The sequence below is a fragment of the Netta rufina genome (assembly GCF_964035555.1).
Source record: "Netta rufina genome assembly, chromosome: Z".
NCBI classification, from domain to species: domain Eukaryota; kingdom Metazoa; phylum Chordata; class Aves; order Anseriformes; family Anatidae; genus Netta; species Netta rufina.
The window spans coordinates 30,627,146-30,653,698 of record NC_140126.1 but is presented as its reverse complement, the minus strand read 5'-3'; the positions used below and the strand labels follow the sequence as shown (position 1 = coordinate 30,653,698).

Below are 26,553 nucleotides of genomic sequence, written 5' to 3'. Positions count from 1 at the left end.
CTGCCAGGCAAAATTTCTCCTAACCAATGATCTAAATCTCCCTTCCTTTAGTTAAAAAACATTCCCCCTTTGTCCTGTTGTTAACTGATTGAGGAAGAGTCGCTCTCCATCTTTTTTTTTTTTTTTTTTTTTTTTTTTGTTTAAGTCCCCTTTAAGTACTGGAAGGTTGCAATGGGGTCCCTCTGAAACCTTCTGTTCTGTAGACTGAACATCCACATCCTTCTTGTGCTGGGGACCCCAGACCTGGACACAGCACTACATGAGGGGCCTCACAAGGGCAGAGCAGAGGGGGACAATCACCTCCCTCCCCTACTGACCATTCCTCTGCTGATTCAGCCCAGGACACAGTTGACCTTCTGGGCTGCAAGCACGCACTGCTGGCTCATGTTGAGCCTTTCATCCACCAGAATCCCCCAGGCCCCTCTCAGTGAGCTCTTCTCCCAGTCTGTGCTCATGTCTGGGATTGCCCCAACCCAGGTGCAGCACCTTGCATTTGGACTTGTTGAACCTCATGTGGTTCACATGGGCCCACTTCTCTGGCCTGTCCAGGTGCTGGCATCTCTTCTTTCTGTTGTACAACTGCACCACTCAGCTTGGTGTCATCTGTAAATTTGCTGAGTGTGCACTCGATTCCACTGTCTGTCACTGATGAAGATACTAAACAGTACTGGTCTCAGGACAGACCCCTGAGGTACGTTACTGTCCTCCACTTATACACATAGAGCCACTCTCTGGGTGCAATCATCCAGCCATTTCTTTATCCACTGAATGGTACGCTCTTCAAATCCACATCTCTTCAATGCGGAGACCAGGATGTCACATGGGACTGTGTCAAACACCTTACAGAAGTCCAAGTAGATGACATTGGTTGGTCTTCCCTTGTCAACTGATGCAGCCACTCCATCATAGAGGGCCACCAGATTGGTCAAGTGCAATTTGCCCTTGGTGAAGCCATCTTTGGCTGTCTTGGATCACCTCTTTGTCTTGCATGTGCCTTGACATTGCTTCCAGGAGGATCTGTTCCTTGATCTTGCCAGACACAGAGCTGAGGGTCACCGATCTGTAGTTCCCCAGGTCCTCCTTTCTACTTTTCAAAAATGGGAGTGATGTTTCCCTTTTTTCAGTCACCAGGGACTTCCTCTGACTGCCAGGCCTTTTCAAGTATGATGAAAAGAGGTGACTACATCAGCCAGTTCCCTGAGGATCCTGGGGTGCATGTCATCAGGCCCCATAGACTTGTACCTGTTCAATTTCATCAGGTGGTCTCAAACCTGCTCTTCTCTTACAGTGGGTGGGACTTTGCTCCCCCAGTCTCCATCTATGGGTTCAGGGAAACAAAAGACTTGGGAAGTCTGACTGGCAGTGAAGACTGAGGTGAAGAAGCTGTTGAGTACCTCAGCCTTCTCCATGTCCGTCGTTACCAGTTCATCCTTCTCATCCATCAGAGGGGCTACGCTTTCCTTGGACTTTCTTTTCTGAGTAACTTATCTGTATAATCCCTTCCTGTTCTTTGCATCCCTTGCCAAGTTCAATTCCATCCGTGCCTTGGCTTTCCTGATCCCATCTCTGCAAATCTGGACTGCATCCCTGTACTCTTCCCAGGCCACATGTCCCTGCTTCTGGTGCCTGCAAATTTCCTTCTTGTGCCTCAGTTTGACCAGCAGGTCCTTCCTCAGCTATCCTGGTTGTCTGCCCTCCCTGCCCACTTTTTTACGCAAGGGGATGGAGAGTTCTTGTGCTCTAAGGAAAGCATCTTTAAAGAGCTGCCAGCTCTTCTTGGCTCCGTTGTCTCTAAGGACAGTGTTCCGGGGATCTCATCCACTAGGTCTTTGAATAGCCTGAAGTTTGCTCTTCAGAAGTTCAGGGTTCTAACTTTGCTCGTTGCCAGGCTCATACTCCTTGAGATCACAAACTCAATCAGGGCATGGTTACTGCAGCCCAGACTGCCTCCAGCCTTCACCTCTTTAATGAGCTCTTCTGTGTTGTTGAGCACCAGGACCAGTAATGTTTCTTCTCTTGTTGGTTTGTCTAATACCTGGACTTGGAAGTTATCCTCAAAGTACTCTAGGAATCTCCTAGATTGCTTACAGCAGGCTGTTCAGTATTCCCAACAGACATCTGGGGTTAGTGTGTTTGTCCTGTGTGCATTGTGTGGTCTTTTTTTTTTTTTATTTGTGTTTGTTTCAGAAAACCATGCGTTGTAGAATAGATCACAGTATAGTAAGCGTTCAGAGTAATTCGTCTGTTCGTTGGCTAAAACAGCACTGGGTAGTTTTGCTGCCAGTGGGGTTTCCTTAAATGAATGTTTAGCATACAGACTACAAGCATGCGTTGGTGAAGTTCTGAAACAGCGAATACACTACGCCTTCAAAGAAATTACTTTATCAAGTCTGTCTTGCATCAGAATGAAATGTTTGTGAATGTTTCCCATAAGCTGATAACATTTCCATTGAATATATAAACTGCAGACATTTTATGTATGCAAAATTCATGCTTCTCATAAAAAGGATGTGTGCAGAATGAATGTAGCATTTGCTGTGGAGATAAACTCAATAGTGGATTTATTTTATGGGCTAGAAAAGAAGTTTGTATCCTTGCTATACTGGTCAGATAGTTGCAGTTTGCAGAATTTTTATATTAGTAGTGATAATAGCCTAGGATAGGAAGTGACTTATGTTAATTGGAACTCATTTCAAGTATCACACTTTTTCTGGTGTGTGATTGTAAGTGGTGTGCTGTTTGGATTTTAGAGGAAATCTTAAAACAGTTTCAATAAGCTTTTTGTTTACTGTAAAAAGAACTGTTCTTCATATGGTCTTACATCCTTCCTTGCTGATTTTTTAAAATAACACATTGGGTTAAGAGTCCTTCTTGTTTGTGAATTGGAAGTGATTGACAACTTAATAATGTTCAGATCTCTTACAATGTAAATGATTTAAGCTACTTCCATTTGTTAGCTGTGAGAAACATTTAAATGTGAGAAAGCTTACACAATTTGATTCTACGTTTGTGCATTGTTCTCCAAATGTGAATAACGCCTAGCATATGTAGAAAGAGAAAATTCAGCTGTATGGAGGTTTGCCTGATAAACCTTGCTTTTTCACATGCCGAAAGAGGTTTACCAACACTAGCAAAGTTTGTGGTGGTGAAGGGTGTGTGTGGTTACTTATAGAGGAATAAGTAGTTCTCAGTGAGGGGGTTGCATGCTCTTAATATGCTCAAGCGCGATGCACAAAAGATTCTTTGAAGTACAGGTTTGTTGTTGTTGTTGATGTTTTTTTTTTTTTTTTTAAAGGATCCCACACTTAGGAGTGTTTAGGAGTACTCTCTTGGAATAAGAAAAAAAATTGAACATAACTAGAAAGCTTTGCTTTTGCTTTCATTACAAGAAAGTTAGTCTTTGCTTTTATGAACATTTTCTAATGTTCACAGTATGTGAATCTCAACTGTACTTACCAAGGAGACTTCAAACCTTCAACTACACTTAACAGAACAATCTGTGACATAAAACATACACCTAACACAATGTCTTTTTTAAAGAAGACAAGGTAAATGCCCAAACTCTTCTGTAGGCAGTGAGATAATTTTATGATAGCCTTCATTTGAGAGATTTGTAAGTGTCAGTAAATAACATTGCGTATTAGGAAATCACCCAAACTAGATTTTGGTACACCAAACTAGAAGAGCAGAGTATTACTATTGGCTCATATATAAGTGATGAATGAGAGGGATAAGGTGAAACAGGTTTTTCTTCTCAGTCGCTCTCTTAATAGTGAGGTCAACTGTGTTTTCCAAATGTGAAGGAAAATAACTCGAGAAAGACCTTCAGATCACAAAGCCAATAACTGAGGTATTGGAATGCTTCTTCAGATATAATAGACACATACACATAGAATACACACAGAGTTGAAGGGGTTGGAAGAGACCTCAAAAGATCATCGGCTCCAACTCCCCTGTCAAAGCAGGTTCCTTAGAGCAGGTTCCTTAGAGCAGGCTGCCCAGATAGGCATCCAGATGGGCCTTGAATATCTCCAGGGAAGGAGACTCCACAACTTCCCTGGGCAGCCTGTTCCAGTGCTCCGTCACCCTCACCGTGAAGAAGTTCTTTCGCATGTCAGTGCGGAACTTCCTGTGCTCCATCTCGTGGCCATTACTCCTTGTCCTGTCCCCGCAAACCACTGAAAAGGGGTTGGCCAAATCCCTCTGTCCCCCACCCCTCAGATATTTATATACACTGAGGAGATCCCCTCTCAGTCTTCTCTTCTCCAGGCTGAACAGACCCAGGTCTCTCAGCCTGTCCTCATAGGGAAGATGCTCCAGGCCCTGTATCATCTTTGTGGCCCTCCGCTGGACTCTTTCCAGGTGATTCCTGTCTTTCTTTTACCGGGGAGCCCAGAACTGGACACAGTACTCCAGGTGAGGCCTGACTAGGGCAGAGTAGAGGGGCAGGATCACCTCCCTTGACCTGCTGGCCAAACTCCTTTTAATGCATGCCAGGATCCCATTGGTCCTCTTGGCCACCAGGGCACAGTGCTGGCTCATGGTCAACCTGTTGTCCACCAGGACCCCCAGGTCCTTCTCCTCAGAACTCCTCTCCAGCAGGTCGTCCCCCAGCCTGTACTGATATAGATGTGGTTGTTCCTTCCCAGGTGCAGGACTCTACACTTGCTCTTACTAAACCTCATCTGATTTCTTATCGCCCATCTCTCCAGCCGGTCCAGGTCTCGCTGAATGGCAGCACAGCCTTCTAGCGTGTCAGCCACTCCTCCCAGCTTTGTGTCATCGGTGTACTTGCTGAGGGCACACACTATTCCCTCATCAAGGTTGTCAATGAAGATGTTGAACAAGACCGGACCCAGCACTGACCCCTGGGGAACACTGCTAGTCACAGGTCTCCAGCCGGACTCTGCACTGCTGATCACCACCCTCTGGTGGTGATCCATACATCCATACATAGATGTATGTTACTGTCAATGTGAAAGCAGTTACCACTGGAGATTGGAAATCTTTATAGTTGCTAGCTGCATCCATGAAACAAAGGCCAAATGCATTCTTGTAATTCGCTACTGATCTGAGGCATAGCTCAGAATTAAAAATGTGTCAAAGAGGATGCCAGGGACAGAAAGCCTTCCTGCTGCAATTACACAAAGTACCAGGGTCATTTGAGTTAAATAAGTGATGGGTTGATGTGGCAGTTTTAAAGTGTTTTGGATCCCTGCTAAATAGTAAAACCAGCGGAGACCATCAGGAATGTTCTGGAGTGTTAGTACATAAAATAAAGAAGTTAATTGAGAGGAACTTAAAAAGACCATGGAGTCCAACTGCCTGACTGCTTCAGGGCTCTCCAAAAGCCAAAGCATGTTACTGAGGGCATTGTCCAAACGCCTCGTGAACACTGAGAGGCACAGGGCACCAACCACCCGGCTAGGAAGCCTGTCCCAGTGCCTGACCACCCTCACGGCACAGAAATGTTTCCTAACGCCCAGCCTGGCCCTCCCCTGGCACAGCTCTGTGCCGTGCCCATGTGCCCTGCCATTGGTGACCAGGAGCAGAGACTGGCACCTTCCTGCACAGGCCTGCACACAATAGTCAAGGCGAGGCCACACCAATGCTAAATCACCTCTGTGCTGTGTTAATGCACCCCAAAATACAGCTTTCCCTCCTGACTGCTGGGGCCTACAGCTGGCTCATGTTGAATCTGCTGTTCACCAGCATCCCCAGGTCTCTTTCTGCAGGGGTGCTCTCCATCCAATGGTCTCCAAAACTGTGCCTGTGAACAGCATTACTCCATACCAGGTGCTGTACCTGATGTTTACCCTTGTTGAATTTCATGCCTTTGATGATTGCTTAATGCTGCAATACATATCTTGATGCCTCTGCAAGGCCTTTTGTCCTTGCTGTGAGTCATCATCAGCTCCCAGTTAAATATCATCAGCAAACTTGCTAAGGATGCACTCCAACCCTACATTCAGATCACTGATAAAAATGCTGAACAAAACTGGCTGTAGATGTGAGTCCTGAGGAACAAGAATTGAGCCTTGGGGAACACACGTGAGATGTGAACATGAAATGATGATTTTATCGTCTCTCCATGAACTGTGACATTTGATGCTGTAGTGGCAGTACAGCTTTTGATCTTGTCTCAGAGAAGTTCTTCCAGGGAGACAGTGGATTCCAACACCCTGAGACTGCAAGGCTTGAGTTTACTTTATTAAGTATGTATGGTAGTGCACACCAGCACAGAAATCTGTACCTCATGGAGGAAGCTCTGTGCAGTAATCCTGTGCAGGTGGGAGGGGAAGAGGGATCCTATCAGCTAAAGGTGATAAAGGTCAGAATCATCACTGATCTTGGACATTACAGAGGATGGATACATTTAAAGTAAAGCGGTGTTCAAAAAGACCATGAGCTTGCTAGCCAAGAAAATGGAACAATTGAACAGATTCAAGTGAGGCTCATCTGCAATTTACCATTAAGAAATCATGTCCTGAGGCAGGAATGATGGCAATCAGTGGATTATCAGTGTAGGATTTTTTTTTTTTTTTAGAAAAGTAATTTATTTGAGATCTTTGAAAATAGCTACCTATTTTCATTTGCTGGAAAGATAGAGCAAATAGAATGTGTAGTCTAAGCAGGCATGTACTGAATGAAATTAGTTTCCTAAAAAAACATGTGTGAAGCATGAACACAGAAGCATTGGTACACAGTGGTAGTAATGGTTAGTTACTGAGGGACTAACTTTTTTCCTTCCTCATATATCAGAAACAAAACTGAGCCTATTAATGTAGGCAAGTAAAAGTGAATTTTTGACAGCGATCTATTTACAGATGCTATTGGAATTAGCTGATAAAATTGAGTATTTTGCAAAACTTTCATTATGAATTACTCTTATATTTCTTGCTGCTATTCTTTTGAGACCATGATGTTTAAGACTTTTAACGAAGACATGTAAACACATGTACATTTATTACCCATACAAATACTTTAATTTAGACAAATTTATTCATATATTAATACGCAGTCTAGATACAGTAAAATATATTTTCTTTGCTTATATTTAGTAAATTAAAATGTTTATCAAGAAAATATTGATTAACAAGGATGGGATCACACACATACTTATTTCTGATGATTTTTGTTAATGGGAAACATTTATTCAGTTGAACAAATTTAAACGAAGTTTAAAGTCCACTGTTTTGCCAAATAGGCAGGGTGCTTCATAGCCTAGATTCAGTGGTTTTCTCCAGCCAGAATCTAGAAAGAATTTTATTTCAGCAGTATGAACAGTTATTAAGATCTCAGGCCTTGGCAGGTTCCCAAACTAAGTACTCAAATGGGTTATTTTTTCGGGATTTAGAAGCTACCGTATGCAAAAATACAAAACAAGTTTGTGGTTGGCTTTGATACTTTTTTTTTTTCTTAAACTAAAGATACAGAAAGTGTGAATGTGTGAAGAGAGAAATACTCTGTATGTCTCCCATAAAGGTTTCTTGGTCTGTGGGATGAATTTTTTTTTTCCTTCAGAAATGATTGTGGAAAGTGTCTTCAGTATAAGACTTGTAAGGCAAAGAAATTTACATTTAAGATTTTGTATTTGATGTTCTAACTCTTCACAGATTTTTTTTTCAAATTTAGATCTGAGAAGTCAAATCTTCTGTTAATATCAGTGCAAGTAGCCTCACAAAGATAAAAAAGTGTGTGTGCACTGAAACTTTGAGAAGAAAGTTCTTAAGCCTTGTGTGACCAATAGTAAATTGCTGTTTCCCAATTAAACACAAACAAACAAACAAACCTGAATGCTTAATATACCACTTTCCATTTTCCCCTAGTCAAGGAGGAGCTGGTAGGAAGGATTAATCAGGGTGTTAAAGACTTAGAGGAGAGAGTCCGAAATCAAAGAGATTAAGCAAACCTTATTAAAAGGTGAAAACAGAAATTGTACATGATCCTGTTGAAGTCATAAAGAAAATGGTGTCTAGTTTTGTAGCCATCTTGCAATAACGCTACTATGTTGGCTTCCCCCACCCTCCCACCCCACCATTTTTCATGGAGAGGTGAGATTCAGAGATTTGTATGTATATATGTATATATGTAGCAGAGGGGGAACCGAAAAATAAATGTATGGATTTACTCAAATACACTCCTGTCATTGAGTAGCCTTTATTATCACCAGTCCAGTGAAGATAATTCATACAAACTTGTATACTGAAAGATTTAGGACTTGGAAAATGAAGAAGAAAGAAGGCAAAACAACCATCATTTTTTTTTTTTTTACAGTACATTTGCAACACTTCAATTGAAGTAGTCCCAAGGCTATGGTTTATTATAAAACCAAAGAATTTACATGAAAATGCATACTATAAACTTTCTGAATAAAGATAAAATATCATAATATACTCCTGTAATTAATGTAACTAACATGTAAAAATTGAATGTCTAGGTAAAAGATTGGGTACAGTTAGCCAGCATAGTATGAATTGTGAATTGTACCCTTATATTCTGTATTTGTATTGTATCTTATATGCATCTTCATATGTATATGTATCTTCATATCTTATATGAAGAGCAGCATGTGAACAACAACAAAATGCTGACTCTTTTTCATCTGCATTTTGTTATTATTACTTATGTATTTTTATGTAGACCTAAATAAAGTTTCCATGCAACAACTTTCCTGAGTTTTTTTTTTTTTTTTAAATAGAAGGCAAGTTAGATGTCTAGCTTGAAGATAGCTAAGTAAGAGAACATAAATGAATACAGGCAACAGGACACTGGGTTGTGTAGGCTAGAGATAAAAAGAACACATATGAACTAGATTTGCTTGCCATATGTTACTAATAAGTACTGGTTAATAAAGACTTCAGTTACCTGTACCTATACAGCAGGGCAGTCGTGAGCCACATTACAGTCCTTGTTCCCCAGGCTTCGGACAGGATACTGGGTGAAATCTGGGAGTCTGATCCTCTGGCAGAGAATCTTAAGCACCTGGGGAAGGAGAAAGCTTCTGTGCTGATAAGACTCTTGTTCTGTTTGCCTGGATCCCCAGCATGCCCCAAGGAGAATATCTGTACAGGAAGTTCAGTAAAGCTCAACCAGACAAAGAGCAGTGAAAAGACTGGAACATGAGGAGTTTGCTGAAGTCTAGACTTTGCTGTCTGGTACAAGTAGCAAACTAAGAGTTACAAAAACACATCTCGACAATCAGTATTATATTTTGTGTCCTTTTGTCAGGACTTCTGTAGCTTAACTATGTTATGCCTTCTTTCATAAAGCAGACCTGCTGGAAAGTTGTAGTGTTGTCAGAAGGTACTAGGAATATCAGAATCAGTGAGACATCTAATAAATACTGTAAATTTTCAGGTGAGGAGAAGCCTCTAGATGACCAGCAATAGAGTGCAAGGACTGATAACATATCACAACCATAGGTATCCCCAAAACCAAGCTGTCATGCATAAACAAAGACTGTCAAGCAAATAGAAACTTTGCCTTTGATAAGCTTTCTACTGGGCCTTAATTTTGTGAAATTATTCTTGAAATAATTGCATTAGGAAGCGAGTTAGAGCCAGGATATAAAGAGGACCTGTACCTTTATCTCATCACTTAAATAAAAAAGGGCCTTTGAGGGTCATGAAACCATATGTTCTTAGACAAATGGCTAAAGTGGTATTAGTTCATCAAGGCCTTGTTACTTGCTTTGACTGTTCTGTAATATTTTGTTAATTTACGGGATTTATAAAAGACAAAAAGTAAAATGAACTGTAAAATTATTAAAATATTTGAACAAGGGTTACTTTTCCTGTGTTGACAAAAGCTACTGTAAAATCACAGTAGTATGTGATCGTGTATATGTGATCTGTATTGTCAGTGGGCCAAAACCTTCTGTATTATTTCCTTAGGGATTGCTTCAATATTATAATCAGCAGAGCACCATCAAAAAAGAACAACAAAAAATCTGTCCCTAAATAATAACTAGTATGCTTTTTTGGCCAAACTATACCATGGCTCAAGGCCCAGGATGTGTGGCACTTTTTTGTTTGTTTTTGTTTGTTTTTAAACAGTATCTTCAAGACAGATTGGGAAGGAAGTGATCTGTTGGGCAATTCACAACTTTGCAATTCACAGTTACGAAGTGCAAAATTTGCCTCTTGGTAGGCTCAATAATGTCTTTAGTAGTTTCAAAGTACTCAGTTACAGATCTTATATCTCTACAGAAGGATTAATTTTTCAAGTACTACTCTAAAAAAAGAGCAGAAAGCTGAACAAGTGTTTTTGGAGGTCATTTAGTCTTAAGGTAATTTTCTGCCCCTGACGGAATACAAAAAGCATAACTAATAATTTAAAGCTTTTTTTTTTTTTTTTTTTTTTTTTTTTTTGGTGATGCAGAGTGCTAGAGGGGAGAGGAGTTTGATTATTCTATGTGAAAACCTGTCCAATCATATTCTGATATCCCCCTTTCCCCCCTTTTTTTTTTCATGTGTGTGTTTTACATTAAGATTTAGAACAGATGCATTCACTGTTGTTTGTCTTTCATAAATTCCTCCTTCAGGATTCTTCTCTTCTGGTCAGCACTTAAATATTCATCTCATTGACATGATCTGTTGCTTACCACTGCTTAACCTTTCTTGAATAAAGCCCATTATAGTGCCTAAACCTGTTGTTTTAAAGCTGTAGACAGATTATCTTTCCCAGATCCAGCTGTGCTGATTAAAGGCTATGTAGCTGCTAGCTGTTCTTTACTACCAAGAATGCCCAGTGTGTTACCTGTTCCACTCGTGGAGCAATTTGTGAGTGCTCCCAATGTCAGACAAAACTGGCTGAGGTAACACTTGTTAGATGCTTTGCTCTTAAGCAAGTGCAAGTGACTTTGCTTGAAGTGAATCAGGAATAACAAAAGCTTTTTGCGTGGTTGCAAGCTTCTGACAGGTCTAGTTTTGGGCATAGCTGTTTACAGAGTGAATGTCTGTTTACTAGCTTTCTCGAACAAGAGTATTACTGTGTCATCTCTCTCCAGACTTAGATCTGAATACAAAATCTGACATTACATTTGTGTTAATACTGACCCATGAGAGCTTAGGCACAATAACTTGTGTATTTGTTGTACAAGTAGTAGTAAAAATGACTCCATTGCATATTGACTGGTAAACAGAGGATGACAAAGCCATAAACATCACTTTAGTAAGAAAAGAGAGTATTCCTATGTAGCATGGGTGAAGTGATAAGAATCTGACTTGGTTTTGTAAGGTCAGATTTTAAAAATGAACAATAAAATTGCTATGTAAGACCCATGGAGTTATATAAGAAAAATATATATAAATATATAAAATACATTTACAGTTTGACTAAGTTAACATTCTTTTTTTTTAGGGCATCCAAAATGGATCTCAAGACTGCTCTGGAAGAATGTTCAATGGCACTGAATTTATTTCTAAACAATAAGTTCTCTGAAGCCCTGGAATTACTTCGCCCATGGTGAGATCATGTTATTTGCTTACGTTACTGTAAACAGATAGTGTGAAATGTGATAAGTGGTAGCTGAAGATTAATTTATAGCTCTGAAAATAATAGCTTTCATTTATTCCCTCATGTCCAAAAACATTTCTCAATATTCTGGGCCTTTAGCAGTGCACATATTTCTCCTTAATTCCATCACAGACCTGTTAATGAAGCACTTAATTGGTTTCTTATAGTTTATCATTCAAGTTGTCTTTTCTAGTGCATAATGAAAAAATGGAAGAACAGGACCTTATCCAATATATCTTTGATCAGAGAATTTGTGCAAAGGAGCTGCTTTTTGAGCAGATTAGTAAAGCTAATTAGGAAAACTCTAAATTCTCTTTCAAATGCTTTTAAAATTACATCTGTGTGACAGTAGTGTTTACTTTTAAATCAAACCTTTCAATTTAATGACTGTCTTTCTGCCCTGTTGCATTTGGTCAGTATAACTAAGTCTTCATAAATTGAAGGACACAGTTATGTAGCATGTTCTAGAGAGTGTGTGTACTTTTCCTTTCATACTATCACTGTAATAAGAACAGTGCTGATAAACCTGGAAATAAACAGTATCAATGGTTTATCTGCTTGCTCTGTTTGTTCTGACTTTCAAGTTTTTGAAAGCACTCTCTTACCACTTCACTGAGATAAAATACAGATGGGGCAGATCCCTTAGTAGTAGTGCTGAAGCCTATAACAAACAGTACAAACTAATTTGTTCTGGAAGGTGTTGCTAATAGTCACACCAAATCATCTGCTGGGACTCTTTCCATATCTGCATCCATTACAAGTGTAGGTAGCTAGAGGATACTGAAAGGTTGTTTGGGTGAAGGTAGATGACCTGTGACTGTGGGGAAAAGAAATACAGGCAGCAGGGATCAGATGCAAATTCATGGTCCTTTTCCTGTCTGCCTCCTGAAGAAGATGCATGTTGTGGGTATTTCAGTGAGGGGGTTCTGTAGCACATGTAGGTAGTGGCATAAAGTTCTTGCTCTATTGTTTGGTAATAGTAAGATGGGGTAAAAATGATGTATTGATGATTTTAAGAAGGTAGACTACAAAATTACATGTTGTAGAGCAACATTTTGAGAACTCCCAGCTGCGCATCTGTATGCAAAAACTTTATTTTGGGGTATTATCACAAAATACTTAGTACCACATGCAAGGTTTGTGCTTGTGTGTATTAATAAATGCACACACATATATTTCCAAAATTTTAATATGTATATATATTTCCTTATATATATTATTTTGCTTTATGAAATAAAAAAACATGTAATTCATACCCCATTTTATACTGCAGTTTTTTACAGATAGTGAAGTGTTTGTTTTAGTTGATGTATTCTATGAAGAAAAATATTATAAACTCCATGGTTTCAGTACTTTGAGTCCCTGGCAGCTAATAGACTCTGAGCCTCTTATACAGCGTATTCAGCTAATCTGCAAAGGAGGACTTAGCCCAGCAAAGAAACAGAAAGCCACCTTTCAAAAAGTAAAAGCCCAATTGTTTTACAGAAAAATTGCCTTTTAATGAAAGTTAGACTTGAGTCTTTAAAATACCTAAATAAAAATAAGCGAAAGAGTTGACATCTTTAAAAAATAAACATTCCAAGGATCTGTCTTCCTTTCATCTGCTGAAGTTTTCTGTCTTCAAAACTGTGCTTGTGGTGTGGCTCGTTGATTGAAAAAGCATGTTGAGGAAACTGGAGAGGATCTAGCAAAGGGCTAGCAGGATAGCTAGAAAACTAATACATATGACTCCTGAGATTGCAAGCTGAGCTTGTTTCAGTTCGTCAAAAAAGACTTAGGGGATTAATCTAATAGTGGTTTGTAGCTATTGAGGGGAAGTTGCAAAGATAGAGATGGTCTTATCCATAGTGACAGATGGTAAAACAAGAGGCGGTTACCATAAGTTGAAGCTTAGGAGGTTCAAACTGGTCATTAGGAAAAAGTACATTGAATGACTAGTGGAGTACCAGAGGAGTGGGCAGACTTCATTTTCCTGAAGCTTTCAAAACCCAGCTGGTACCAAAACCCAGCTGGTACCCAGGTTTCACTCCAGTTTCCCCTTTCCAATAGTTGCTTTGATGGTGTGAGAATTTTTTTTAGATGTTGTGAAAGCCAGGCTGATTCAATGTAGCCTTTTATGCAGGACTGAGCACATGCAGATCGTTGTATCTCTGGATCAGTTAGTAATTTTATAAGGATGTCCCTACCTCTTATGTTAAGTGAAAGCAGAGCTGAAAGAGTATTTATGTCAAGGCTTAATTAGCTAAATTAAACAGATATGCCAGTGGACTATAAATGGGTGTATAATTAAGTGCAAATGTTTGTGTAACCCAGTTTGTATATTTTCTGGGACTTGCTGCAAATCCCTTGTGGAGGTGGACAAGTAGCACTGTGGGGAAAATACTGATTGTATTTACTAGGTTATGTCCCTAACTCTATTTTCTTGCTGTATTCTTCTGTCCTTACACAAACTCATGTAGGTGTCTCAGACAGCATTTAATTTTGTCTTTTAATTTAAATTTTGGTTAAAATGCACAAGACTTGTATGTTTGCCATAGGTCTAAAGATAGTATGTACCATGCCCTTGGATACAGCACTATTTTAGTTATGCAAGCGGCTATGACCTTTGAACAACAGGATATACAAATGGGAATTTCTACAATGAAAGAAGCTTTGCAAACCTGCCAAAGGTAAACTTGAGAAATTTACATTTTTGAGGTACTTTTTTTTGAGGTTCCTCATTTATGATTACTTTTTTTTGCTATGCATCATGTTAAATTGTAATGTCGTAATTTCATTGATGGAGCCCTGCCCTTTTCAGTATGCAGAAGAGAGTAAACAGATGATAAGCAAATGTTTAATATTTGTAATGAATTACTTTCTGGCATGTAAAATGCATTCCTTTTCTAAATGTAGAGTTGTGTATTCGGCTTCTGCATAAGGCTGAGGTGTTTGTAAATAGCAGTGAATATGTTTTTACAATGGCATACCTTAAGATAAACCATCACCTTGTAATATGAATAATTGAGATTTGTTAAAACTAAGATGTGTGACTGATACGGGATGTCCAGTGTAAAATTCCATGTCTGACATAAATACATCAGTATTTTATGACTTTTTATGTTCTCATTTTTGTTGAAAACGTAGCTCCTTGGTTTTCATTGTAATTCTGAGACCAGGTTTGAGAACAAATGGAAGAATAACTTGACTTCAAATTTTTATTGTGGCTTGCCCAGCATCATAAAGAACTCTGCAGCAGTTTTGTTAATGTGTGTGACTTTTTCTCAAAAGTCTTGTTTTAAAAGCTAGAGGTCCAATGAGAAACTGTTTAGCATGTGATTCATTCCCCAGCAGTGTTCTTGCATGTGAGCTGAGTTAGGTGGGAACCCCATGGCTGGAACCGGGGAATGGTATGCTCTTGTATACTTAGCATAGATTAAATGCATACTTGAAAGGTAGTTTAAGGTTGCATAGGCTTCTGGGCCTGTCAGCGGCCACGATTAGACTAAAAAAATCATAGCTATCGACCTTCCTAAGAATGTCTACAATTTGTGGTTGGAAATAGTTAAGAATTATAAATTAGTTCAAGTTCTTGTTGAAATGTCACTTATGCTACATGGGTTTCTTTTCTTCCATGTATGACTGATTCAGATTCAGGAAAAGAAACACAGTGGTAGAGTCCTTGTCCAATCTAGTTTCTAAACAGTCAGTGGATCAGTTGAGTGAAGGTAAGTGGTTTATAATACAATTAAAATAACAAAATGAAAAAAGCTCAAGAACACCCAGCCAACGCACACTAATATGCTTAACTCTTTAGTTTGACTTTAGTGTCTTACAGTTAAAACAAGAAGCAACCCCCTCCCCCCCTCAAAACCCTGCATGTTCCACCTTCAAATATTGCGGAGTCCTTTGGGAGCAATGTTGATTAGTGTGGACCAATCACTTATGTGTCCTTTTCAATGCATAGTTTCATGAAATGGTGTATACAGGCTTATTTGTTAGACTGAGCATGCATGATGAAGTAAGAGAGCAATGTGTTTGACAACCAGTTACAGGACTGAGGAGAGTTTTGTTTTTGTTTTTGTTTTTTTTTTTTAGCTTAAGACAATTGCCAAAAGGTTTAAGAGTCATTGGTGCTGTGGAATAAGTCCTTATCCTTAGTTGTATTTGAATCTGAATATATTAACAAGTTTTGTGCTTGTCTGTTTTGCCTTAAGGTGTTTTGGGAAATGGTATCAGTACATTGTTCATGGCTCTGAAAATGCTGATCTACTATTTCCGATTCAGGCAGAATCAAGTATGCATTTTTTTCTAACCTGACACAAAAGAACCCTCTTTAATACTGGACACATCAAACTCACCATGTGTGCATTGTACATACAGCAGCCTTATGCATGTGGCTGGTCTTGCAGCATGCAGTTACTCTCACTGCAGAGTAACTTGTGTCATGTGTGTTAAGTCAAATGGTCTTTAGTGGTGCATGAGGACAGAAAGTCTGCCTGGGCCTTTCAGATTGCTTAGCATGACTCAGTAAAAACATGTTCGTAACATTCTACTGGACTTAGGAAACAGCTGAGCTGTTGTGAATTTTACTGTTCATCTGTAGAAGTTTTCTAAGATAGTGTTTGAGGAACTGGTTGCTTTAGGCTCAGTTTTAAACGTAGTGTCAATGCAAAGTGCAGGAGATCATCCATCAGAATGGTAAGTGGCTTTTGCCTAAGGCTGAAGACAGCTCTGGCAAGATCAAGGGTTTTGTCTGAGGAGAGGTGAAACAGAAAACTATTTTTAGCTAGCTTCTCAATTACTAGTTCTGATGGGATCTGTTTGTTACTGCTGCTATCCAGCAGTTATCAAAAGAGCAACAGCAGAATCCTAGTTTTTTTCTTGGCAGCATTTTATTAGTTCCATTGAGCTTGAGAATATTAACAACAGCAATGTTGACAGTAGATAACTTTTCTTTCTTGTATAGAGGAAATGCATGCTGAAATCTGCTATGCTGAGTGTTTACTGCAGAAAGCAGCTCTCACCTTTGTACAGGTAAAATCAACTGTTAATTTTGTATCTTTGTGTAACAGTTTAATGGAAACAGTTCATGCTTTTAGAACATCATCCCCACAATAGATATGTTGTTTAAAAACCAAACTTCTTCCTCTTTGAATGAATATTACTTCATGACAGTGATTGAAAGTACAGCAAATGCTATGCTATCCAGCAAAACTCTTGCTTTTTGTCTTGTTTCTTTGAATAACCAAAGATGTTATTGTTACCCAGGAATGAAAAACTGAAGGTATCATACAGATGGTAGATTTAAATTAATGGCATCACTTCTAGAATAGTCTAGGACTTCAAAAAGACATTCAAATACGAGGAAATGTATGACAAAATGTCATTTTAAAATGCAGTTGCTTTTTTTTTTTTTTTCTTCATTTCACAAAAATAATAGAATGTTTCCAACTTACAATATTATACCTGATATGTGCTTGTCTTTAATTTAGTACCACTCTCTCTGCCCCTTTGAAATATCGTCATGAACAATATAGTAATGAATTATTATAAAATGGGCATGCCTTAGCGTTGCTGAGGTAATCTTATGGTTCACATAAGGGTGTGCATTTTGCTGCTGTCTTACGCTTCTTGTTTAGCTTGTGTTTCAGAGACTTAATGTTAGTGATCTAAAAATTGGTTAGAAAACAGTTGTTGTTTCCTCATACTTTCATTGCTTGTGTGTTGTTGTTCAACAAATGTTTAATTAACGTATTTTAGATAATTCCTTCAGATATAAGTTATGAAGAAGAAGTAAAGCACAGAGACATATTAAGATCAGATGGGCCTAAAAGGTTAATTTGGCTCAGCTTTATAAACCACTTAATACAATACTTAGGCCAGAAGTGTCAGGAAATGTTAGTAGTGGAATGCCAGTCTTATAACTGCCTTTCTCTTTTCCTAATAAAACAAGAGCAAACCACTTGTTGGTTGTTTATTTGCTTCTTGATTTTGTTTTTTAATTATTAAAGAATTTTTAAATACGTGTCTTCAATTATGGGACTGTATGAAATGAAATACCTTTAAGGGAAGTGTATTCTTTCTCTAGAGCAGCATCTGCCTGTCCATCATTTCAGTTCCACTGCAGTTTGCTGTAATACCCTACTCTGATGATTGCTGCCATACACCATATTTTTCATCCTTGATTGGCCTTGATTCATCTGAGGATGATGATGATAATGAAAATGTAGTCAGTCAGAAAGAGGTAGCAAGAATGCTTGTACTAAAACATCTGCATTTGCTTGTCCAGTCTTACAGACAGAACAGTTGAGGTTTTTCAAAATGATGATCCATTTATGGAAGCCAATGTTTCCTTCAGTTCCAGATTCTGATGCTCTTCTAAAACTTTTCTTTTTTTTTTTTTTTCTTTTTCATGTCATACATGCTGTACTTGAGTATTTATTTGGGATTTTTGAAATGCCAGTACACATTCCCCTTCTGTGTTAATTCTAAGAGAAAAAAAATTCTCCTGCTTAATTGTTAACCATCTTGCTATTCAGGAACTTATTTTTGATGGCTAATAGATTGTGGTTTTGATTTTCTAGAGGTGAATAAATACATGTTGGATAGTACGTGTAGTTGCTGTTATTAGCAATGGGAATTAATCTGTTTAGGGGATTTTTCGGTATATCTTCTGCCAGGTCTCAGGCTTGCTTGTGTGTGTCAGAAATGGCTTTCCAAAATTTTTTGTAAAGATTCCTACAGCACCATCTGGTGGAGAGTTTTCTGTTTTTCACTTAAATGCATTAGAAATCTAGTTAATAGTAATGGTAGCTCTGACCACTCTGCTTCTTTTTAGGTTGTAAAACTTGTCACATGCAACAGAAGAATGTTTCCCTAACAACTTAATGCATTTTCTAACTTAGGCTTAGAGATTATTCTAATAACTGAAATGCATTTTTAAAATTTCCAATGTCTTTTTAAGTTCTAAATCAATTAAAATGTAGCTTGAAGTTTATGTCTGTTTATATGCAATAGCTAAAAACATATTTTGTATAATTAATATTTTTTGTTTCAGGATGAAAATATGATCAACTTTATCAAAGGCGGCCTCAAAATTAGGACGAGTTATCAAATATACAAGTAAGTCCTTAGAAAACACTGAGGTTTAATGTTGGTATAAGGAGGTGCATTAATGCCTCCAAATTTTATATATAAATAAATAAATAAATATATATATAATATTACATTAAATTATATATATAATATTACATTAAATAATACATTTATTTTATATTATATTATATTATATTATATTATATTATATTATATTATATTATATTATATTAAAATAATACAATGATTATACTTCATATAATTTCTAAGTCATGTTTCCCATCTCCTCCCTTTTTCCTGTATCAAAAGGGAATGTCATCAGGTGCTACAGATGACTCAGGGGAACAAAAGCAAAAATGAAACTTATCACCAATTTGAAGGAGGAGTAAAACTTGGAATCGGAGCATTCAATTTGGTATGACTCTTTCAGACTGTATAAAGTTGATTGTAGTAATTCTGTAGGATTCTTTGCAAATAGGGTACTGTAATCCTATTTTAAAAATGTTTATAAAATGTTTTAGAAACAGAGATGCATGTTTTGTAGCTTTTATGCAACATGAAAAGTGTAGTGGCTTTTTGCATGCATGCCTTCTAGGGTCTTTCTACTAATTTATTTTAAATAATGTTTAATTTTATTTGACTAATTTATTTATGTATTTCTTGAGAGGAAAAGCTGCTACATGCTATGTGTATTATGACTTTTTAAGATTCTTCTACAGTTGGTTACAGGATCCTCGAGTGAACATTTTTATGGTAACCCACGTATACTGTTCTATGGCTTCAGTGGCATACTGTAGATTGGCACTGTGAATTAATGTAGATCATGAACAAGTTTGGGAGAATAAGCAGTAAGTTACTGGATTTGTACAAGAGACAACTGGATACATCTGCTAGTGTTTTTATTTACAGTTTACTAGATTGTCTTTTAGCATATGCCATGACAGCAGTGAGAGTTGATTTTTGCTGGTATTGTAATTTCTGTGTCATTCCAGACTGGAGCTGGCCAGTTCTGTGTATGGTCAGAAGAACTCAGGTTTACCTGCACCTCTCACTCTTTAAAACCCAAGCAGCTGGTAGATGTCTCTGTACACAAGTGCTCAGACTTATTCTTTGTGAATTTTCCTCAGCAGGAAGCCTAACAGAAAAAGTCTGTTCTAGGCAGTGACTAGAGTGACTAGAGCTTACAAAAACTAACCTTGAAATAGACCTTCCAGTAATGTTTTCTGAAAAGATGGTTGTGATCTTTAAAAGTTTTCTGTTGTGTTGAATGTGAAGATTGCAGCTACAAGAGCAGAAAGTGCATGTAAAGGAGGGTAACAATAGCTAATACTTCTAAAAGAATAGCTTTCTGGTCTGCTAATTCCATGCCTCTAAAGAAGGAACAAGTAGAATTTTGTATACCATTGTATCATTCAACTGGGAGTCAAGGAAGATAACAATTGTGGATTGTAAGTGCTACCAAAATAGATAATACTTTCTTCTGATTCCATATGGCTCAAATTTTTTGAACAATTCTGATCAGATCTGAACAATTCCTCACAGAAGGATCATTATCTGAAAAAACACAGATGGACTTTTTCTTGCTGTTTCTATGCTGGCTGATCATAAAGAGTCTGAGTGTTCCTTAAGCTGCAAACTGATTGCATATTGTTGATCATGCATGTCTATTTTTGAGTTCTTTCGTGTTTTACTTTTTCACTGATGTGTAGTGGCATTTGATATAGTAGTTTTTGGTTGAAGCTTATAGTGGTTTTACACTTTTTTTGAATGCATATATTTTTGTTTGAAATGTATTACAGATGCTGTCATTGTTACCAGGAAGGATCCTCCGACTTTTAGAATTTATTGGATTTTCTGGCAATAGGGTATGGGATTTGGTATTTTATTTGCTTTTTCAAATTAGACTTTCTCAGGTAATGATTGGGTGTGTTTATTGTTACATATTTCACACTAAATGTATAATGATCTGCATAGCTGATTAATATTTTAGTGTTATTAAAAAGTTAAGTAGGCTAGATTATGCAGGCAAGAAAGCATATTTGATATTTGACTCTTGAGCAATCAGAGGAGATTGCCAGTATGCTTCAGAGATGGTTCCCTTCCCGTTTCCCCTTTCTGAATTCCTCCTCTCCCCTTCTCCCTTCTCCCATCCGCTTTCCCATTGTTCTATATTTTGCAACCCTTTACAACTCCTTTTGCCGCCTACAAAAAACAAAACAAAACAAAAAAACAGAATTATATGTAACTAAATTTCAAGTTATTAGTGAACCAAAGAGTCACCTTATGGTCTTACTGCTTGTAGGTCGTCCACAAGTACATTTTGTTTATATAAAATTAGACTTCAATAGAGTCCTTTTCGTTCTGTTTATTCCAGTAAAAATTCTAGTTCACTGAGCTTCATGGTGAAGCTCTTTGACAATACACATTAGTGCCCTGACTGAAAAGGTGATAAAAGCTGAAAGGAAAGCTGAACAATTTTGTAGTAACACCACATTTTTTGCATGGTGCTTGAATTCTCATGTAACTCGACAAGTTGCTATACAGTAAAACTTTTTTTTTTTTTTAATCAAAACTGTTACAATCTGTTTCTGAAGAGCAACTGCTCTTAAGAAGGGAACCTCTGAACTTGTCTTGACAATCCTCAAATAGTCAAGCTGTAATTTAATGGGAATAAACTGGAATAGATAGGAAAATCTTTCTTATGTAAGAACAGAATAAATCCCCATGAATCTTTTTCAATAATCAGAAATTGAATTGTAATTTATGAAAATACTGTATAGAAGTTGATGTGTTAGTAGAGCTAATATTTTGACCAGAACCTCAAAATAGTGGCTGACTTGACAGGAGAAAATTAAGGATGACCAGTGATTTCTCCAAAGGAGGACTCTTGCCTAGAAGTAGCACTGAAGAAGCTGAGAGAGTTCCCTACCAAATATAAAGACGTTATTCTAAAAGGATCGTATCCAGAAAGTAGTGGAGAAAAGATTTAGACCCGTGTGGCTGCATGGTCTGTGACCATGCAAAGCAATTAAATTCATGGGTAATTTTATTCAGCATTGACTTAGTCTACTCCTTGCTGAGTGCTATCAGCTGTGTCAGAACTGTTTTGGTAGAACATTGTGTTGGATCTGAGATAATGAAATGCTGAATTATGAAATATTTGTATTTAAAAGGATAAAACATTCAGGTGAGCTAGAAATGATTAAGAGTACCATAGTACTATACTCATAATTAATTCTTCATGTGTTTGTATTTTTTCTTAGGAGTTAGGCCTCCATCAACTACAGGAAGGTGCATCTGGCAGCAGTTTGAGGGCCATTCTGTGTACTTTCACCCTGCTGGTTTATCATACTTACGTCTCTTTAATCCTTGGTGAGTCCCACTGTGTTCAGTCATGCTACGCATTTTGAAAGATATTCTGCTTTTTGAACTGAATTTAGAAACTGTGGCTAGTAGTTTTGTAAGAGGAGTTTGCTGTGTACTTTGTTACGATCTGAAAGTCACGCCTCTAACAGAGCTATAATTGCAAAACCAGCAAGGTAGATACTGTTCTATTGACAAGCTATTTCATTTGAAGGGCTATCCTAACACGCAACAGCAAAATATCAGAAAACACTTCTCAAATGTGAGGAAACAATTGCTTTTGCCACATGAACGTTACTATTAATTCTGTATGCATCTTTGACATACATGCTTATGTTCTTTAGTTTCAAAGTATTTCAGTCCTTGTACCTTAGGCTCGTCAGGAAATTAGGGATAACTTCGTTTCTTTCAGGTTCACCCCTACTTTGTAACTGAGCTCAAAATTAGTAAAGGGGGCAGCTGAAGAATGTTTTCATAACTTGATAGAGCAATTACAGGAACTTGAAAATGGAAAAGGAATTTATAATGGAACGGTTTAAAGAATATTAATGTATTTTAACCTTTGTCTACTTACAGGCATTTATTATCTTAAAAACTATTATTTCTTGCAGGACAAGAACTGATTTTTATAGAAACATAAAAACAGAAATATTATTTGATCATATTGAGTAGAGGTGGTCATTCTTTAATTTATTCAAGCCATAAATAGGATTTTGAAACCACAATCTTAATCTGTTACACTTTTTTTTTATTTATTTAAAGTAGACTAAGGTTGGTTTATTGTGATTTCTAGGTACAGGGGACACCAACCTTGAGGAAGCAGACAGTCTTCTCGAACCCTACCTCCAGAAGTTTCCAAATGTGTGTATTCTCAATACATTTTGTAATAGTAATGTATTTCCTTAAGCTTAAAGTAATAACTAAGTACTTTTTTTCTCCTTTCCTTTCAAGGGTTCCATTATTCTCTTTTATGCTGCCAGAATAGATATACTGAAAGGAAATTTTGAAAAGGTAAATCAATTGTTTTCTTTTTAAGATTTTTATTTGTACAGTGTTCAGCTTGGGGTGAAAAAATATGTATGTTTCATCTTGGTAACTATTTAGTTGGACTGATAATTATGCTTATTTTCCTGTTTGTGTTTAGTGTTAATATTGATTCCAGCTTTTATTCTAAGATAAGCTGAGAGAGAAGATTATTTCATTTTTCTAGTCAGGAGTGTTCTCTGCTTGGGTGCTACAAAGGAATTTGCTCTGTAATTAAATGTGGCTCTGTCATAGAGATTTAACCTGTAATTGAACCAATTTTCATTATTCTTACTTTTCTAAATCCTAGGCACAGTTAACGTTCCATGAATGCATAGCAGCCCAGCAAGAATGGAAGCAGATTCATCATCTCTGTTACTGGGAACTAATGTGGTGCTACACATTCCAGCAGAACTGGCTTCAAGCGTATCGGTATGCAGACCTCCTCAGCAAAGAGAACAGGTGGTCTAAGGTAAATGAGCAGGCAGATATTACTGTGTTATCCCGGTAGCCACTCCACAGTTAAATATGCATTTCAGTGTGCGGAATCAGTGGAATTTTTCCTTTCTTATGAACTCAAAAGCAAAGGGACAATGGAACCAAATGGTATATTGTGTAGACAAGGGGGAATTTTTCTTATGGTACCATTACGAGAAATGCTTCAGTCTTGGGGTGCTTATCAGAATTAAGAGAAAGAAAAGGGAGAGGAAAGTGGTTAACTTGCAGTTGTAATTTCTAATATTTGCTAATAAAACTTGGCAGAAGAAACTGTGTGTGTATGTTAATTATAAAAAGACAAAAGAAGGCATAGTCAGCAGATGCTTTGTGACATGAAATAAAAGGCTGCTGGAGACATGCAGGGTAATCTACCTTCTCCTTGTAGAAACTGTTCTCACAGTATGACCCCAGCACAACATACAATGTGCATCCTTTGTCTGTTCTTTTCTATGTTGTTCTTTTATGCTTAGTGGAAAAGGGAATATGGCCAGTTTTTGAAAAAAGAGGAAGAGAATAGTATATTCAGTGTGAAGTGTAAATGTCTTGAACAGAGTTATAAAAGTTTCTTTTCTTTTCTGAAAAGTCCAGTTACTGAATTTTCCTTGATTCAATTCTCAGATATATTTTTGTTTGCTTGTTTGTTTGTTTTGTTTGTTTTTAGCTTATCTCTGCACATAACAGATCAGATGACATTTCTGGACTTCAGAATACTTTTATCTGCCGTTAACCTAACTTTTTTATCAGTTATTTAGATAGTATATTGTCATATTCTTTGCAGAAAAGACCTTTAATATTGACTAACTTATTAAGAATATTAGCAAATATACTGAAAATAAAATTATAAATTATGTGAAAAAAGAGATACGTAGCTAAACTTCAGTAGTTCCACTTGCATGAGAACTACTGGAAACACTTCACTGTAACAATTGGGGTAAGATATTTCAGTCCTTATTGTATTGATTGAACACAACAAATTAGATGCAGTAAAATATGATTTTTTTGTTTGAAACAGGCAATATATGTATTCCAGAAAGCAGCAATTTTATGTATGCTTCCAGAGGAAGATTTGAAAAAGACTGGCGAGGACATTGTGTCTTTGTTCAGGTAAACATTTATAGAATAACTAAAAATGCAGTTGTCATGTCCCATCCCCATTCCTGCCCTGCAAATATTTTTGACTTAAATATCTTTGTCTTGTATCATTTACTCCCTACTTATACACCTTTTCAGCTTTTCTCATTATTTTTTAGCATCACATTGTTTAAAACACTGCTTTTATTAGCAACATATATCCTGCATATGCAGGCTGTGTGGTGTGGAGAACGTAATATTTTACTAACTGAAATAAGAGCAAATATTTCATATTTTACTAATATTAAGGAAATTATGTATTTAGGCAATCACTAAGTATTTAGGAAATACTTAATATTTTACTAAATGAAATAAGAGGAAAAACTACATAAAGTGAACTGTCATATCCATTTTTGTCTCCTTTTAGACAAGTGGAAGGTCTAAAACAGAGAATTGCGGGAAAATCTATCCCAACAGAGAAGTTTGCAGTAAGGAAAGCGCGGCGCTACGCATGTTCTCAACCAGTGAAGCTGATATTACCTGCCTTGGTACTTACACTTGCTTTCTTTTTGTCCTTTTTGAGGGACAAATGGGGAAAAATGACTATGATTTCTTACATAGTGAAAGAATATTATCGTTGGGTGCTATGTGTCCAATAGTTGCATTTTTATTTATTTTTTATTTTTAAAGAATTATTGGCATTCATGCAAATGGAATAGCCTTGGGATTTTTGTAAAATGGAGTTAAGGGCTGAGTAATGCTATCAACTAGCAGTACAAAACCAAGGCCAGATTTTCTATGTGAAAATTCAAACCCATAGAGCATAATTTGTTGTTAGTACATGGGGCTGAAAGTCATCTTCGGATCTACATTGGTTTCTATCATGTGTAAATACATGCTATTTACTGTGACAGGTTCTCAGTCAGTATCCCACAGATTCACTAGGAAATTGACAACAACTTCAGTTCTTTCTATATCATCATCTGTTCTTCTGGTGAAAATGAAAAGCATTTTTTTTGTGTTGAATCTGAGTAAAAGGTATAGAAGTTGATACTATACAAATTCTGTTCCAATTTCATATGCTTTTCACTTCAGAAGGCATTAGTAGTGCACAACCTGTTTGCATGTACACCATAATGATACTTCATATACACTTATGCTGAGATTTTGGAATATGGGTAATATAGCAACTACTGGAAGTGGAAAAAAAAAAAACCACATTTGAGAAGGAATTTCTTACGTTAAAGCTCATAGAAAGAGAAGTCCAAAGAAAGTTCATCCAACAGTTTAAAATTTGGTGGTTCATGTATTTGATTTTGTTTACTCATTTATGTTTAAAGACCTAAGTAATAAGGTTGTCCTGGGCTTCTACAGCACAGTGCTATTCAGGTGTGAATATGTATTTTTGGTCTTGCTGTCAAATCTAATATCTTTAAATATAAGAGTTTTTCCACCATGGGTTAAGTAAAAGAAAACGCAGGGTATTACTATAATAAATGCAAATTAGACAAGACTAAAGAATTGAAATGAGTCCAGTGTAATATAGTTAGTTGGTAGTGTCAATAACACTTTCTTTTAGACTTCAATAGAACCATTTTTTTCTCTCTGAAACAACACATAGCTACAGCAGAAACATTTCAGTGATGTATCTGTTTCAGAATGACATCATTTCATATTTCATAGGTGCAATTACAATTCAAAGTGATAAACAAAATTATACTGTAGTGTTTGTGATGATTGAGTGGAGATACTAGCAAAGATTTTTCTTGTTTGGAATTAAATCTGCATAAGTATTCTCATTCTCTTTAAATTTTATCACATAGTACATTAAGTAATACATTAAACAATTGTTTTGGTTACTATTGCACTAAAACAGCTGGGAAGCTTTTTCTAGGATTTATCTTGATTTTTTTTTAAATAAGATTTGGAGGAATATATTAGAAGCAGTTGGATGTATATGCTGGAAACGTTTTTTATCTGGGAAGTTTTGTCTACTTTACT

At 37.1% G+C, this 26,553-nt stretch overlaps 1 protein-coding gene across 1 annotated transcript in view; it reads left to right on the top strand.

Annotated features, from left to right (window-relative positions):
* The window catches only part of TTC39B (tetratricopeptide repeat domain 39B), a 79,062-nt gene that overhangs the window by 40,034 nt on the left and 12,475 nt on the right, over positions 1-26,553 (top strand). Inside the window, exons 3-15 of the mRNA XM_084305528.1 lie at positions 11,365-11,469; positions 14,058-14,189; positions 15,151-15,227; positions 16,469-16,536; positions 18,560-18,624; positions 18,907-19,012; positions 20,397-20,462; positions 21,861-21,969; positions 22,754-22,821; positions 22,912-22,971; positions 23,294-23,455; positions 24,494-24,585; positions 24,980-25,100. Coding sequence (XP_084161654.1) covers positions 11,365-11,469; positions 14,058-14,189; positions 15,151-15,227; positions 16,469-16,536; positions 18,560-18,624; positions 18,907-19,012; positions 20,397-20,462; positions 21,861-21,969; positions 22,754-22,821; positions 22,912-22,971; positions 23,294-23,455; positions 24,494-24,585; positions 24,980-25,100 — 1,231 coding nt within the window. The remainder of the gene's footprint in view (positions 1-11,364; positions 11,470-14,057; positions 14,190-15,150; positions 15,228-16,468; positions 16,537-18,559; positions 18,625-18,906; positions 19,013-20,396; positions 20,463-21,860; positions 21,970-22,753; positions 22,822-22,911; positions 22,972-23,293; positions 23,456-24,493; positions 24,586-24,979; positions 25,101-26,553) is intronic.